Source organism: Theropithecus gelada, chromosome 12, assembly GCF_003255815.1.
Source record: "Theropithecus gelada isolate Dixy chromosome 12, Tgel_1.0, whole genome shotgun sequence".
Taxonomy (NCBI): domain Eukaryota; kingdom Metazoa; phylum Chordata; class Mammalia; order Primates; family Cercopithecidae; genus Theropithecus; species Theropithecus gelada.
Window position 1 is genome coordinate 14,055,140 of NC_037680.1, and position 15,543 is coordinate 14,070,682.

At 38.4% G+C, this 15,543-nt stretch overlaps 1 protein-coding gene across 2 annotated transcripts in view; it reads right to left on the bottom strand.

Moving 5' to 3' along the window:
- The window catches only part of DARS (aspartyl-tRNA synthetase), an 82,306-nt gene that overhangs the window by 31,130 nt on the left and 35,633 nt on the right, over positions 1-15,543 (bottom strand). For both annotated transcript variants that reach the window (XM_025404213.1, XM_025404212.1), the window contains one exon: positions 7,949-8,051. In XM_025404213.1, the coding sequence (XP_025259998.1) occupies positions 7,949-8,051 (103 nt within the window). The remainder of the gene's footprint in view (positions 1-7,948; positions 8,052-15,543) is intronic.

A 15,543-nucleotide genomic window follows, 5' to 3' on the forward strand; every position in this document is an offset into this window, starting at 1 on the left:
TCTCAGCTCACTGCAAGCTCCGCCTCCCGGGTTCACGCCATTCTCCTGCCTCAGCCTCCCGAGTAGCTGGGACTACAGGCGCCCGCCACCTCGCCCGGCTAGTTTTTTGTATTTTTTAGTAGAGACGGGGTTTCACCCTGTCAGCCAGGATGGTCTCAATCTCCTGACCTCGTGATCCGCCCGTCTCGGCCTCCCAAAGTGCTGGGATTACAGGCTTGAGCCACCGCGCCCGGCCTCTACTTTTATAACTAGTGGGAATTCATCATCCTCTTTACTATACCATGAGTACTCTGACCCCAGAGTCTTCACATAGTGTTTGGCACAAAGTACCTATCAACAGTAATTGCTGGCTGAATAAATAAATAAGTGATAAAGCAAAGTCATTACTTATATAACATTCTACTTAGTATGTAATACTTCGTTCTTTGTGAAATACTTTATAATTATTTTTATTATGGCAAAATTTGTAAGCTCTTTAGGCTTACAATTTATTAATATTTATTGTACACATCTAGATAATATTAAAACTACATTTGCTTCTAGTAGAAAAATAGAAGTACATATACACACACACACACACACTTTTTTTTTTTTTTTTTTGAGACAGGGTCTTGCTCTGTCACCCAGGCTAGAGTGCAGTGGTGTGATCATAGCTCACTGTAACCTCCAACTCCTGGACTCAAGTGATCCTCCCACCCTGGCCTCCCAAAGCACTGGGATTACAGATATGAGCCACCACATCTGGCCAAATTTTCTTTATTCAAGTACTGAAAACGATGTGTTACTTAGAAGATGTGGAAGTTATCTTTCTTGGTCAGCATAAATGGGTTTATTCATTTATCTTTATTCTTACTCTTTGGTCACTTTGTCTTTACTAAGTTACAAACTTCCTGGTGGGGTTGGTTCAAGATGAGACTTACACAAAGACAACAAAGTCATTTGTCAAATTAGGTCAGTAAAAACTACAAGGTTTTCTAAGTCTTGAAGAGTTCCAGGACAATCAATTCCAGTTAAATACAATATTACTCTTAAATTAATAAGTACATATGGGCCTATCTCTGAATCTGTCTGCCTGTTGGTCTGACTGACTCTTACATATGCTCATGCAGTAGTCTTTAAGTACTACTGTACATGGATCAGGGCGAGAAGAGGCCATGCTGTCTTAAAGACTACTCCTTTAGAGAAATTTAGTGATGCATATTGTAAATACAATCTAGACCTAAATCTGAGCACTGTAGGTTCAAACTGGCAGGGTTATTTCAATAGTGTGAATTCACTTATGATTTTTTTGTTGTTGTTGTTGTTGAGATGGGGTCTCACTCAGTCAGGCAGTTTGGAGTGCAGTGGTGCGATCTTGGCTCACTGCAACCTCTGTCTCCTGGGTTCAAGCAATTCTCTTGCCTCAGCCTCCTGAGTAGCTGGATTGCATGCACCTGCCTCCACGCCTGGCTAATTTTTGTATTTTTAGTAGAAACAAGGTTTCACCATGTTGATCAGGCTGGTCTTGAACTCCTGACCTCAAGTGACACTTATCATATTTTAAGTCAATGATAATGAGATCTTTCAGTTTTTAATCCTGAGAAAAAAAACAGATCAGGGATAAGTCTTGTGAAAAACAAACAAACAAACAAAAAAACCAGAAGCTACTGTTGGAATATAAGACCAATAAGGTATTATTTATTTTGACTTCTCTATGCTGTAAAAATATCAGAAAAATAATTGTAAGATATAAGATTAAGAATTAGTTAATTAATCATCCTTTAAAAGTATATAATTAGTTGATGCAGTTTCTTCCTAGCATCGATGGTCTTTACAATTTGGCATGTTTTTGCAGTGGCTGGTACTGGTTGTTTCTTTCCATGTTTAGTGCTTCCTTCAGGAGCTCTTGTAAGGCAGGCCTGGTGGTGACAAAATCTCTCAGCATTTGTTTGTCTATAAAGGATTTTATTTCTCCTTTACTTATGAAGCTCAGTTTGGCTGGATATGATATTCTGGGTTGAAAATTCTTTTCTTTAAGTATGTTGAATATTGGCCCCCACTCTCTTCTGCTTGTAGAGTTTCTGCCAAGAGATCCACTGTTAGTCTGATGGGCTTCCCTTTATGGGTAACCTGACCTTTCTCTCTGGCTGCCCTTAACATTTTTTCCTTCATTTCAACTTTGGTGAATCTGACAATGATGTGTCTTGGAGTTGCTCTTCTTGAGGCGTATCTTTGTAGTGTTCTCTGTATTTCCTGAATTTGAATGTTGGTCTGCCTGGCTAGGTTGGGAAAATTCTCCTGGATAATATCCTAAAGAGTGTTTTCCAACTTGGTTCCATTCTCTCCGTCACTTTCAGGTACACCAATCAGATGTAGATTTGGTCTTATCACATAGTCCCATATTTCTTGGAGGCTTTGTTCGTTTCTTTTTACTCTTTTTTCTCTAAACTTCTTTTCTTGCTTCTTATCATTCATTTGATCTTCAATCACTGATACCATTTCTTCCACTTGATTGAATAGGCTATTGAAGCTTGTGCATGTGTCAAGTAGTTCTCATGCCATGGTTTTCAGCTCCATCAGGTCATTTAAGGTCTTCTCTACGCTGTTTATTCTAGTTAGTCATATGTCTAATCTTTTTTCAAGGTTTTTGGGTTTGGCTGGATGGGTTTGAACATCCTCCTTTAGCTTGGAGAAGTTTGTTATTACCGATCATCTGAAGCCTTCTTCTCTCAACTCGTCAAAGACATTCTCTGTTCAGCTTTGTTCTGTTGCTGGCGAGGAGCTGCATTCCTTTGGAGGAGAAGAGGTGCTCTGATTTTTAGAATTTTCAGCTTTTCTGCATCAACTAACAAGCTAAATAACCAGCTAACATCATGACAGGATCAAATTCACACATATCAATATTAACCTTAAATGTAAATGGGCTAATTGCTCCAATTCAAAGACACAGACTGGCAAACTGGATAAAGAGTCAAGACTCATCAGTGTGCTATATTCAGGAGACCCATCTCACGTGCAGTGACGCGCACAGGCTCAAAATAAAGGGATGGAGGAAGATCTACCAAGCAAATGGAAAACAAAAAAAAGTACGGGTTGCAATCCTAGTATCTGATAAAACAGACTTTATTTTATTTTATTGATTGATTGATTGATTGTGAGCCAGAGTCTAGCTCTGTCGCCCAGAGTGGAGTGCAGTGGCACAACCTCAGCTCACTGTAAGCTCAGTCTCTGGGGTTCACGCCATTCTCCTGCCTCAGCCTCCCAAGTAGCTGGGACTACAGGTGCCCGCCACCACGCCTGGCTAATTTTTTGTATTTTTTTTTTTTAGTAGAGACGGGGTTTCACTGTGTTTGCCAGGATGGTCTCGATCTCCTGACCTCGTGATCCACCCGCCTCAGCCTCCCAAAGTGCTGGGATTACAGGCGTGAGCCACTGCGCCAGGCCCGATAAAACAGACTTTAAACCAACAAAGATCAAAAGAGACAAAGAAGGCTATTACATAATGGTAAAGGGATCAGTTCAACAAGAAGAGCTAACTATCTTAAATAAATATGCACCCAATACAGGAGCACCCAGATTCATAAAGCAAGTCCTTAGAGACTTACAAAGAGACTTAGACTCCCACACAATAATAATGGGAGACTTTAACACCCCACTATCAACATTAGACAGATCAATGAGACAGAAAGTTAACAAGGATATCCAGGAATTGAACTCAGCTCTGTGCCAAGTGGACCTAATAGACATCTACAGAACTCTCCACCCCAAATCAACAAAATATACATTCTTCTTAGCACCACATCGCACTTATTCCAAAATTGACCACATAGTTGGAAGTAAAGCATTCCTCAGCAAATGTAAAAGAACAGAAAGTATAACAAACTGTCTCTCAGACCACAGTGCAATCAAACTAGAACTCAGGATTAAGAAATTCACTCAAAACCGCACAACTACATGGAAACTGAACAACCTGCTCGTGAATGACTACTGGGTACATAACGAAATGAAGGCAGAAATAAAGATGTTTTTTGAAACCAATGAGAACAAAGACACAACATACCAGAATTTCTGGGACACATTTAAAGCAGTATGTAGAGGGAAATTTATTGCACTAAATGCCCACAAGAGAAAGCAGGAAAGATCTAAAATTGACACCCTAACATCACAATTAAAAGAACTAGAGAAGCAAGAGCAAACACATTCAAAAGCTAGCAGAAGGCAAGAAATAACTAAGATCAGAGGAGAACTGAAGGACATTGAGATACGAAAAAACTTAAAAAAAAAAAAAAAATCAATGAATCCAGGAGCTGGTTTTTTGAAAAGACAAACAAAATTGATAGACCGCTAGCAAGACTAATAAAGAAGAGAGAAGAATCAAATAGACGCAATAAAAAATGATCAAGGGGATATCACCACTGATCCCACAGAAATACAAACTACCATCAGAGAATACTATAAACACATCTATGCAAATAAACTAGAAAATCTAGAAGAAATGGATAAATTCCTGGAACATGCACAGTCCTAAGACTAAACCAGGAAGAAGTTGAATCCCAGAATTGACCAATAACAGGCTCTGAAATTGAGGCAATAATTAACAGCCTACCAACCAAAAAAAGTCCAGGACCAGACGGATTCACAACTGAATTCTACCAGAGGTACAAAGAGGAGCTGTTACCATTCCTTCTGAAACTATTCCAGTCCACAGAAAAAGAAAGAATTCTCCCTGACTCATTTTGAGGCCAACATCATCCTGATACCAAAGCCTGGCAGAGACACAACAACAAAAAAAGAGAATTTTAGACCAATGTCCCTGATGAACATCGATGCAAAAATCCTCAATAAAATACTGGCAAACTGATTCCAGCAGCACACCAAAAAGCTTATCCACCACAATCAAGTTGACTTCATCTCTGGAATGCAAGGCTGGTTCAACATACGCAAATCAATAAACGTAATCCATCACATAAACAGAACCAAAGACAAAAACCACAAGATGCAGAAAAGGTCTTTGACAAAATTCAGCAGCCCTTCATGCTAAAAACTCTAAATAAACCAGGTATAGATGAGACGTATCTCAAAATAATAAGAGCTATTTATGACATACTCACAGCCAATATCATACTGAATGGGCAAAAACTGGAAGCATTCCCTTTGAAAACTGGCACAAGACAGGGATGCCCTGTCTCACCATTCCTATTCAACATACTGTTGGAAGTTCTGGCCAGGGCAATCAGGCAGGAGAAAGAAATAAAGGGTATTCAACCAGGAAAAGAGGAAGTCAAATTGTCCCTGTTTGCAGATGACATGATTGTATATTTAGAAAACCCCATTGTCTCAGCCCAAAATGTCCTTAAGCTGATAAGCAACTTCAGCAAAGTCTCAGGATACAAAATCAATGTGCAAAAATCACAAGCATTCCTATACACCAATAATAGACAAACAGAGAGCCAAATCATGAGTGAACTCCCATTCACAATTGCTTCAAAGAGAATAAAATACCCAGGAATCCAACTTACAAGGGATGTATGTGAAGGACGTCTTCAAGGAGAACTGCAAACCACTGCTCAACGAAAAGAGGACCCAAACAAATGGAAGAACATTCCATGCTCATGGATAGGAAGAATCAATATCGTGAAAATGGCCATACTGCCCAAGGTAATTTATAGATTCAATGCCATCCCCATCAAGCTACCAATGACTTTCTTCACAGAATTGGAAAAAAACTACTTTAAAGTCCATATGGAACCAAAACAGAGCCCACATTGCCAAGACAATCCTAAGACAAAAGAATAAAGCTGGAGGCATCATGCTACCTGACTTCAAACTATACTACAAGGCTACAGTAACCAAAACAGCATGGTACTGGTACCAAAACAGACGTATAGACCAATGGAACAGAACAGAGCCCTCAGAAATAATACCACACATCTACAACCATCTGATCTTTGACAAACCTGACAAAAACAAGAAATGGGGAAAGGATTCCCTATTTAATAAATGGTGCTGGGAAAACTGGCTAGACATATGTAGAAAGCTGAAACTGGATTCCTTCCTTACACCTTATACAAAAATTAATTCAAGACGGATTAAAGACTTAAATGTTAGACCTAAAACCATAAAAACCCTAGAAGAAAACGTAGGCAATGCCATTCAGGACATAGGCATGGGTAAGGACTTCATGACTAAAACACCAAAAGCAATGGCAACAAAAACCAAAATTCACAAATGGGATCTAATTAAACTAAAGACCTTCTGCACAGTGAAAGAAACCACCATCAGAGTGAACAGGCAACCTACAGAATGGGAGAAAATTTTTACAATCTACCCATCTGACAAAGGGCTAATATCCAGAATGTACAAAGAACTTAAACAAATTTACAAGAAAAAATCAAACCACCCCATCAAAAAGTGGGTGAAGGATATGAACAGACACTTCTCAAAAGAAAACATTTATGCAGCCAACATACATATGAAAAAATGCTCATCATCACTGGCCATCAGAGAAGTGCAAATCAAAACCACAATGAGATACCATCTCACACCAGTTAGAATGGCGATCATTAAAAAGTCAGGAAACAACAAGTGCTGGAGAGGATGTAGAGAAGAAATATGAACACTTTTCTACTGTTGGTGGGACTGTAAACTAGTTCAACCATTGTGGAAGACAGTGTGGCGATTCCTCAAGGATCTAGACCTAGAAATACCATTTGATCCAGCCATCCCATTACTGGGTATATGCACAAAGGATTATAAATCATGCTGCTATAAACACACATGCACACGTATGTTTATTGCAGCACTATTCACAATAGCAAAGACTTGGAACCAACCCAAATGTCTACCAATGATAGACTGGATTAATAAAATGTGGCACACATACACCATGGAATACTATGCAGCCATAAAATAGGATGAGTTCATGTCCTTTGTAGGGACACGTATGAAGCTGGAAACCAATCATTCTCAGCAAACTATCGCAAGGACAGAAAACCAAACACCGTATGTTCTCACTCGTAGGTGGGAACTGAACAATGAGAACACCTGGACACAGGGTGGGAAACATCTCACACCAGGGCCTGTCATGGGCTCAGGGGAGGGGCGAGGGATAGCAGTAGGAGAAATACCTAATGTAAATGACGAGTTAATGGCTGCAGCACACCAACATGGCACATGTATATATGTGTAACAAACCTGCATGCTGTGCACATGTATCCTAGAACTTAAAGTATAATTAAAAAAAAAAAAGAAAAAAGAAAAAATGGAAACCAAATAAATAAATAAAAGTACATCATCAGAAAACTTACAACAAGATAGGTCCATTGTTATTCACTTATATTGGTAAGTAGTTTTTCAGATGTGTTTTATATTTTTCCCTATGTGGCTGTGGTAGACTGTTTGCAAAAATGGCTGCAATACTTCCTCTTGCTCCTGCATGTATATTCCCTTGCAATCATATTGCTTTTCCTCCCATCAAGGGCTAGAATCTATTTCTCTATCCCTTAAATCTAAGTTTTGCTGTGTGACTTTGACCAGTGGAATATTTAGCAGATGTGACACAAGTAGAAGCTTGAAAAGTGTCTGTTCTTAGGGTTTCGCTCTCTTGCCTTTGGGAACCCTCCTGGTACCTGAATATCAACATATCTGGGCTAGCCTGCTGGATGAGGGGAGGTCACAGAAAGAGATGCGCCAGACTTATCAGTCAGCCCAGCCAATGTCACATGGAGCAGATGAGCTATCTCAGTTGGGTGCATCACAGAATTGTAAGCAAATAAATGTTTGTTGTTTTAAGTCACTAAGTACTGGGGTGATTTGTTATATAATAAAAGCCAATTGATTCAGTAACTAATTTATAAACCTCAGTATTTTACATTAATTTTAATTAGTAAGAACATATAAATTAGACATGAAAAACCATTAGAACCCAAATCTATTTCTATATGTGATTTTATGTTTTGAAAAAAGTTACCTTCTGAACATGTAACTCAACATCTTGCTGTGTACAGCTTCCAATTTTCTGATTCACTTTTCTCACAACACCTTCTACATCCACAATGCTCTCTTTGTTGATGCTGTCAAGAGAAAAAATTCCCAACTTTAATCATCTCATCAAAGGTGTCAGAACTCATTTGGTGTTTCAGCAGTAAAGCTGAATATGTTAAACTCTTCTTTAATATAGTAAGCCACTTGAGACAAAGCCAGTCTATTTAACCTACTTAGAATAAGCTATTATGTAGCATACTTTGTGAGATTCCTTGAAGAGATGATTTTCTAGATGCCATGATTTAGTTACCACTTATAAAATACTCTGGACATAAAAGGTAATAAAACCAGTACTGAATTGGGAAAAGTAGTAAAAAGTCTTTTAATTATTTATTAAAGAACATTTCCCTCCCTATTTTTGAGATTCACTAAGATCAGCATTTCCTATAATGAGAAATACTGGCTTCAATAAATGCAATTACTGGTATGTGATGGAATTAAATAATAGAAGAAGGTCAACTGAAAAGATTTTAAAGTAATAAGAGGACATTAGGGTACTGTTTTGCAATTAAATTCTCACTATCTTTAGTTTCTGAGTATGCTCTGTCATCGGATTTATGACTATTGGATTGTGTACTCCCATTTAAAAGGATGCCTACATGAAGTTTAATATATGATGAGCGTAAAATAAATGCATCTCCTGGGTAGCTCATTTTTATAACAACTTGAATTCTGAACACCAGACACTCAAATTCTAAAATACAAAATTTATAAAGTAGCTTATTAAACACAATGATTATTTTTTAATCACTAGTACATAACTGAGGAAGAAAATGTATAATCCAAAATGGCGATTCCCATACAAAATGTACCAGTTTTACTTTTGTGTATATTATTGCACTGACAAAGTTTATCACAATATAGTTGATGAAAAGGATAAAATTTAATTTTCATGGAAAAATTCTATTCATTCTGATGAGGATTTGGGTCTTTAGTAGTTGTGGTGCAATTAGACATTCTAGAAACTGGACAGTACTTACCTTACACAAGAGAACACCAGAATCCATTTCGATGAAAAAGGATCAAAATGAGGATAACAGGTAAAGAGTAATTAAGAAAGAAAATTGTTTATTTCACTTGGTTACAATGCCTAGAAATCTGTATGTCTGTTACCAACTAACTTAAAAAAAAAAAAATCAACAGCATGCATATCTCTTGCACTCTCGTTAAGTCTCCTGCACTGGGGCTATCACCTAATACCTAGCTAAAATCTTGACTACTGAAGAAACTCAGAATTTATTATGGCAAAAGAAGTAGTTGATGAACTAAGGTAAGGCTCTTCTAAGGCTTGAAGGTATCAAGAGGTTCCAGTGGACTGTTATAAGGGCTTTCTAATACTTGCAATCTAGTGTCACTGAATGAATCTACCTTCAATGTGACTGCCACCTACCAGTAAATGTGATAACTGAGTGTATATTCAGGCGTGGTGAGAATTCCATTGCTTATCTCACATGTACTTTACAAGGAAGGTTTTCTCTTTTGTACCAATAAATGTACTGCTTCATCAAGCAACTTGACCCGTCCCAAGTAGAGGTACACTCTGCTACCTTTCTTCTATATCCCTAATCCCTTGGTCCCCTCATCTCACCTCCTTTGACTCCTATTAGAAGGCACTGCTGGCCCTCTGGACCTCCCATTATCAGACAACCTTCTTCAAGCAACTCAAGTCAAACACATCTACTTTTTTTTTTTGAGACAGTCTCATCTCTGTCACCCAGGCTGGAATGCAGTGGCCCTATCTCAGCTCCGCCTCCCGGATTCAAGTGATTCTCCTCTCTTAGCCTCCTGAGTAGCTGGGATTACAGGCATGTGCCACCATGCCTGGCTAATTTTTATACTTTTAGCAGAGACAGGGTTTCACCATGTTGGCCAGGGTGGTCTCGAACTCCTACCCTCAGGTGATCCACCCGTCTCGGCCTCCCAAAGTGCTGGGATTACAGGTGTGAGCCATCGCACCTGGCCTAAACACATCTACTTTTAAGGATTGAGAGTCATGCTAGTATCCTTCTAGAAAGAAGGTGGAATGTAGTCAAAGATACTCTGCCCAGGGCTGGCTGTAAGTCCAATTAAAGCAAACAAAAATTTCCTCTTCTTTCTCATTCAAAAGTACCAGATGACTCTTTTAACTCAGGACCTGAAACCTGGAACTGTATCTACTTTTAGTACTTTAATTCAGTAGTACTGAGTGCTAAAATATTAGATCAGCTAGTCTAGAAAACAACTACCATTTAGAACATTGTTTCCAGTCCTAAACAACTTACAAAATAACTTGTGAAACCACAAACTATTTTGTAAGCTAGGGCCAAAGTTATTATAAATTTCTGCAATTACAAATTGCTCTACTGAATCAATGGGAAAGAAGGCAGGATTAATCAGACATAGGGAACAGTTAATTTTTTTAACCCTTCCAATCTCAGCATTTCTATATGCAGCTGTTAAAAATCATAACCTATTTAGATATTAGTAAAACCATTCCATGATTTTGGACAATTTAGCTCTATTATCTCTATACAGCTACATCTGTATCTACATCTATTTCTATCTTACTGTAGACATGAGTGAATTCAGAAGAAAAAGCATTAAAATAAAAAAGGTTCCATTTGTGAAAAAGGGTCAGACTATTGGAGGGTTTTATGTATATATATAAAATTGAGTCAAAACAAGAGAGACAGGAATACTTGAGTACATTACTGCCAGTAGAAGAATAAAATTCTACTGATTGTAGAAACAGTCTAATTATATGATTTTAACTGACATTGTATATGAAGATGGCATAGTATCTACAGGAGAGGAAAGGAGGGGAGGGGAAGAAAGAGGGGAGGAGAGAGAAGAGTGAGGGTACCACTGCTAGCTTCTTTTCATTATTGGAATCCCACAATCTTTCTTCAGAAACCTCACACGCTATAGGTGATAAGTGACCTTCTGAGGAGCAATGCAAGTGATGGGTCCAGTGTTTATGTATAAATTAACTATTGGAAAAACTCAAACTCATTCTCATTCTTTTAGATAAAAGAAAAAAGCAGGGAAGACAGGGTAGGCGGAAAGAAGAAAGTTAGTTTAATTATTTTCTTTCCCTCAATGGGTAATCTTGAGCAAATCACACTTTGGAGAGCACTGGGGTAGAGAACAAGAATCATAAACCCTGAGAAATGGTTACTGCAGATGACCTGAAAATCAACGGTGAAGGTATAATTTCTGTACAGGAGACAGGTGAAAAAATATTTAACAGCACACAGCTCCAGTCAAAGAGGTCACCATCTTGCAAATAAATGATGGAGACATAAATCTGGAGAAAAAGCAGTTTATCTCTTGCTGCTGGGTCCTAGTGTCAGGTTTTGACTCTACAAGTCCTCTTGTGAGTACAGAGAAGAATCACTGGGATCAACTCACTGCAAACTCATCTCCTAGGTTCAAGTGACTCTCCCACCTCAGCCTTCTGAGTAGCTGGGATTACAGGCAGGCGCACCACGCCCAGCTAATTTCTGCATTTTATGTAGAGACAGGGTTTCATCATGTTGCCCAGGCTGGTCTCGAACTCCCGGGCTCAAGTGATTCATCTGCCTCGGCTTCCCAAAGTGGTGGGATTATAGGCGTGAGCCACCACGCCTGGCAAACACACTTTTATTTTATAGCTCAAATGAAAGTGATTTTAGGCCAAGCATAGTGATTTTTAGGCCAGCACTTTTGGGAGGTCAAGGCAGGTGTTTCACCTGAGGTCAGGAGTTTAAGACCAGCCTGGCCAACATGGTGAAACCCCATCCCTACTAAAAATACAAAAAATTAGCCGGGCGTGGGGGAGCGGCCCTATAGCCCCACCTACTCGGAAGCCTGAGGCAGGAGAACTGCTTGAACCCAGGAGGCAGAGGTTGCAGTGAGCAGAGATTGTAACACTGCACTCCAGCCTGGGTGACAGAGCAAGACTCCATCTCAGACAAAAAAAAAAAGAAAGGAAAAAGAGAAAAGAGATTTCACAACTAAATCCTTAAAGTATTATTTCTATTATCTCTTTAGCAATTCCCTTTTATGTTCCAGGTTCTGTGTGAAGTGCTTTACGTATACACTATCTCATTTGAGCTTCACAAAGGCTTACACAGAAGGTATTATCAACATTTTACAGATGAGAAAACTGAGACTCTAAAAGGTTAAGTAATCAGACTACCATCACATAGCTAATATCATTTAATGATTATTGCCCTGGACAGTTCTGTTACAGACTGACAAATTAGAACTAAATTTAAATATCTCAGAATGCATCATTGGCTCACTCTGAAATAATACATTTTCATTCTTAGAAGCTCATGAGCTGCTAGATTGCTTTATAGTTTCTGTGGGGGAAAAAAAAAAAAACAAATGGAAAATAATAGGCCCTTTAGTAATAGTTTTGTTTTATACAAAGTTATATTTAGCCCAGGAGAATGAATCCCACAAATGATCTGAAAATTTCTGACAGCAGATTTTAGACCTGTTTTTTCCTTAGCACATCTTTAGCATTATCCAAATTTCCAATACAGATGTTGCAGTGGACAGGACTGAAAATAGAAGCTGTTTTTCCTCTAACAGATAAATACCCTGTTCCAACAAAGAGGTATAAAATGTAGGTGCAACTGTTCAAGGAGTTGCAATACACAACAGTATAATGGCTTCGCCTCCACTCACCAACTTATCCACACGGATGCTGAAGGGGTATCCACATGCCCACCTCTCTTTGGGCCTCAACTACAGACAATATACACTCCTACCACAGCACCTGTACCCTGCCTCTGCATGCAGTTGTTTATCTCCCTTTCCCTCTCCCAAAATTAAGCTTCTCCTAAGATATACATGACACACATAAATCTTTGCATACTCAAGCCCAGCAGAGTAAATGGACCAGAGCACGTGCTAAATACAAGTTTGTAAAAATCAATGAGACTTCTTCTGAGTATTATTTTGGTATTTTCCAGATCTAATAGTTAATGTAGGCTGGGTGCAGTGGTTCATGCCTGTAATCCCAGCACTTTGGGAGGCCAGGGTGGGTGGATCACTTGAGGTCAGGAGTTTGAGAGCAGCCTGGTCAACATGGTGAAACCCCATCTCCACTAAAAGTACACAAAAAAAATTTAGCTGGGCGTGGTAGCGTGCGCCTGTAGTCCCAGCTACTCGGGAGGCTGAGGCAGAGAATCGCTTGAACCCAGGAGGCAGAGGCTGCGGTGAGTCAAGACTGCGCCACTGCATTCCAGCCTAGGCAACAGAGCGAGACTCCATCTCAAAGCAAACAAATCGTTAATGTAGCAAACTGAAATTTTAACCTACCAACTAGTAAAACACCTATTTTAGGTGAAAGATCTAGAAAGGAAAGAAAATAAACAAACTTGTATGTAGCTAGGTGACTCATTAGAGAATGAGAAACATACTTGTGACTCATCAGCTACCAATAAATCACTTAACCACAATGACTAATATGAAGAAAAATAAAATAAAATATATATGTACACACATAATGGTACTAAAAAAGGCTCATTTTCATAATCAAAATACCTCTATGTTTAGGGAGAGTGGGAAGCATTATGTAAGCACAAACAGCGATATATAAATTATAACTTTAAAACTACTTTTCACATTAATTGTAGTCCTTTATAGCAGGCACTGTAACATTAAACTTTAAAAACTTGTGTTCACACTCACTGTCCTCTGTAAGAGTCAATACAAAAAGGCCTCCAGGACTTCCTTTAAAAAAAACTGGCTTTATAACACTTAACCAAAACTAACAAAAACTACTCTGTTAATTACTTTAAAATGGCACACATACCAAAAAAAAAAAAATTTTAAAAAGAAAAAAGGGATAATATATCAACTCCAGGATCAACTATTAAACATTAGATAAGATGGGGATCCAGAAACAGGCCTGGACAGATAGGTACTGCATCTTTCTGCTTCTACACAAATTTCATTTAAAAACCTCAAACCATTTCAGATATATAATTAAGAACCTGTTCCTAAAACCTCTAGGGAATTAGATGTGCCAACCTTCCTATGCAACTCATTCAGTTGCTTCATTTTTATATGCATTCAGCCATGAGAAAATTGATCTTTCCAACAAATTGATTAAAATAATGTGTGAAGAGTCCTGTGGCACTTAAATCCAATTAGTGAGTCAACTTTTTAGATTACTCTATTGATGAATTGGATATTCCTAAGACAGACAATTTGAGGCAAAATAGTTGGCTCTGTATTAAATTCCAGTGTTTCTTTTAAGGAAAATACTCCAACGCTAGAAACTGCCAGCAGTATCGTCTAGCCAGTAAAGCAAAAGACAAGCACTTCAGATTTAATATCTAAAGTAAATGCTAAGATCGTTATCTACTTAAGATATTAAAAGTGACCTCATATTTTGCCTTTTAAATGATTAAGAAACCTCAGCTGGAACTATCTGATTTGATATTTTTAATAGTAGAGTCCTTGCTTTTTTCCACCTGGTATATGGCCAGAGGGAATAGCTTTAAATATAGGGCTTCATGGAATTAACATATAAATACCATTATTTCTCCCACTTTGTTGTGTATGAGTTCACATGCTTTAAATGTCCCGTTTCTTTGGGCAGTAACATTCAAAATGGAAACGAAACATCCTGAAAATAAACAAATAGTCCTCAGGCACTCCTCTAGCCCTAAAGATAACTCCAAGCATTTTATGTACAACAACTGATCTAAGACAGAATGAAAATTAAATGGAGATTAAAAATGACCTTTCCCTCACAGACATATTTCTATCCATACTATTTTCCAAACCAGATTCTGGCAGAATGGTTAGCTGGTCCACTAACTGAGCTGCTAGCTTCCCAAAGAGAATGTGTTACTAACTAAATATTCTTCTGAATTATCTCATGCTTCACTGATCCTCAAGTTTCTAAGTAAAGATTTTTGTTTTATTTAAGCAACAGAATCCAATAGAATTGGTTTAGATGTTGGTGATATGCTGTTTTTAATAATAACAGAAGGGTGGTAGAATACTAAGCAATGGAACTCACAGTACTTTCCAAATTTTGCCTTTCCAATTATATTTAGAGACTAAGAGATAAAGAGGAATGAGATCCTGAAGAGGTCAGTGAAACAACGAAAATAACAGGCACAGCCCATAAACCTCTATTTTCATTATAAAGTAGAATATACACAAGTGGGCCCAGCTGAGGAACAGGAATCAGTTGTCATGCCATGAACACAGAGGATATCTCCAGCCTGGTGTTAGATGATGGAATCAGGAGTCTTTGGGACAGGGTAGTTTGTAGGGTGTTTGTGGGGCAAGAGAAACAAAGGGGCGGAAAATAGTGGATAAAGGTGCAGAGAGTAGTTTCAGGAATGGAGCATGGGGCCACATGAGATAAGGAGGAGGCTGAAAAGACTGGGAGAGAATGTGGAGATGGATAAAAAGACTAGAAGTCTTGATGAGGTCCAACAGAAAATGAGGTGGCCTGGGGGAGGCAGATTGGTGGAAATTATAATCAGAGGATTATGGGGTAAAACAACCTATTGGGCTTTTTATAAA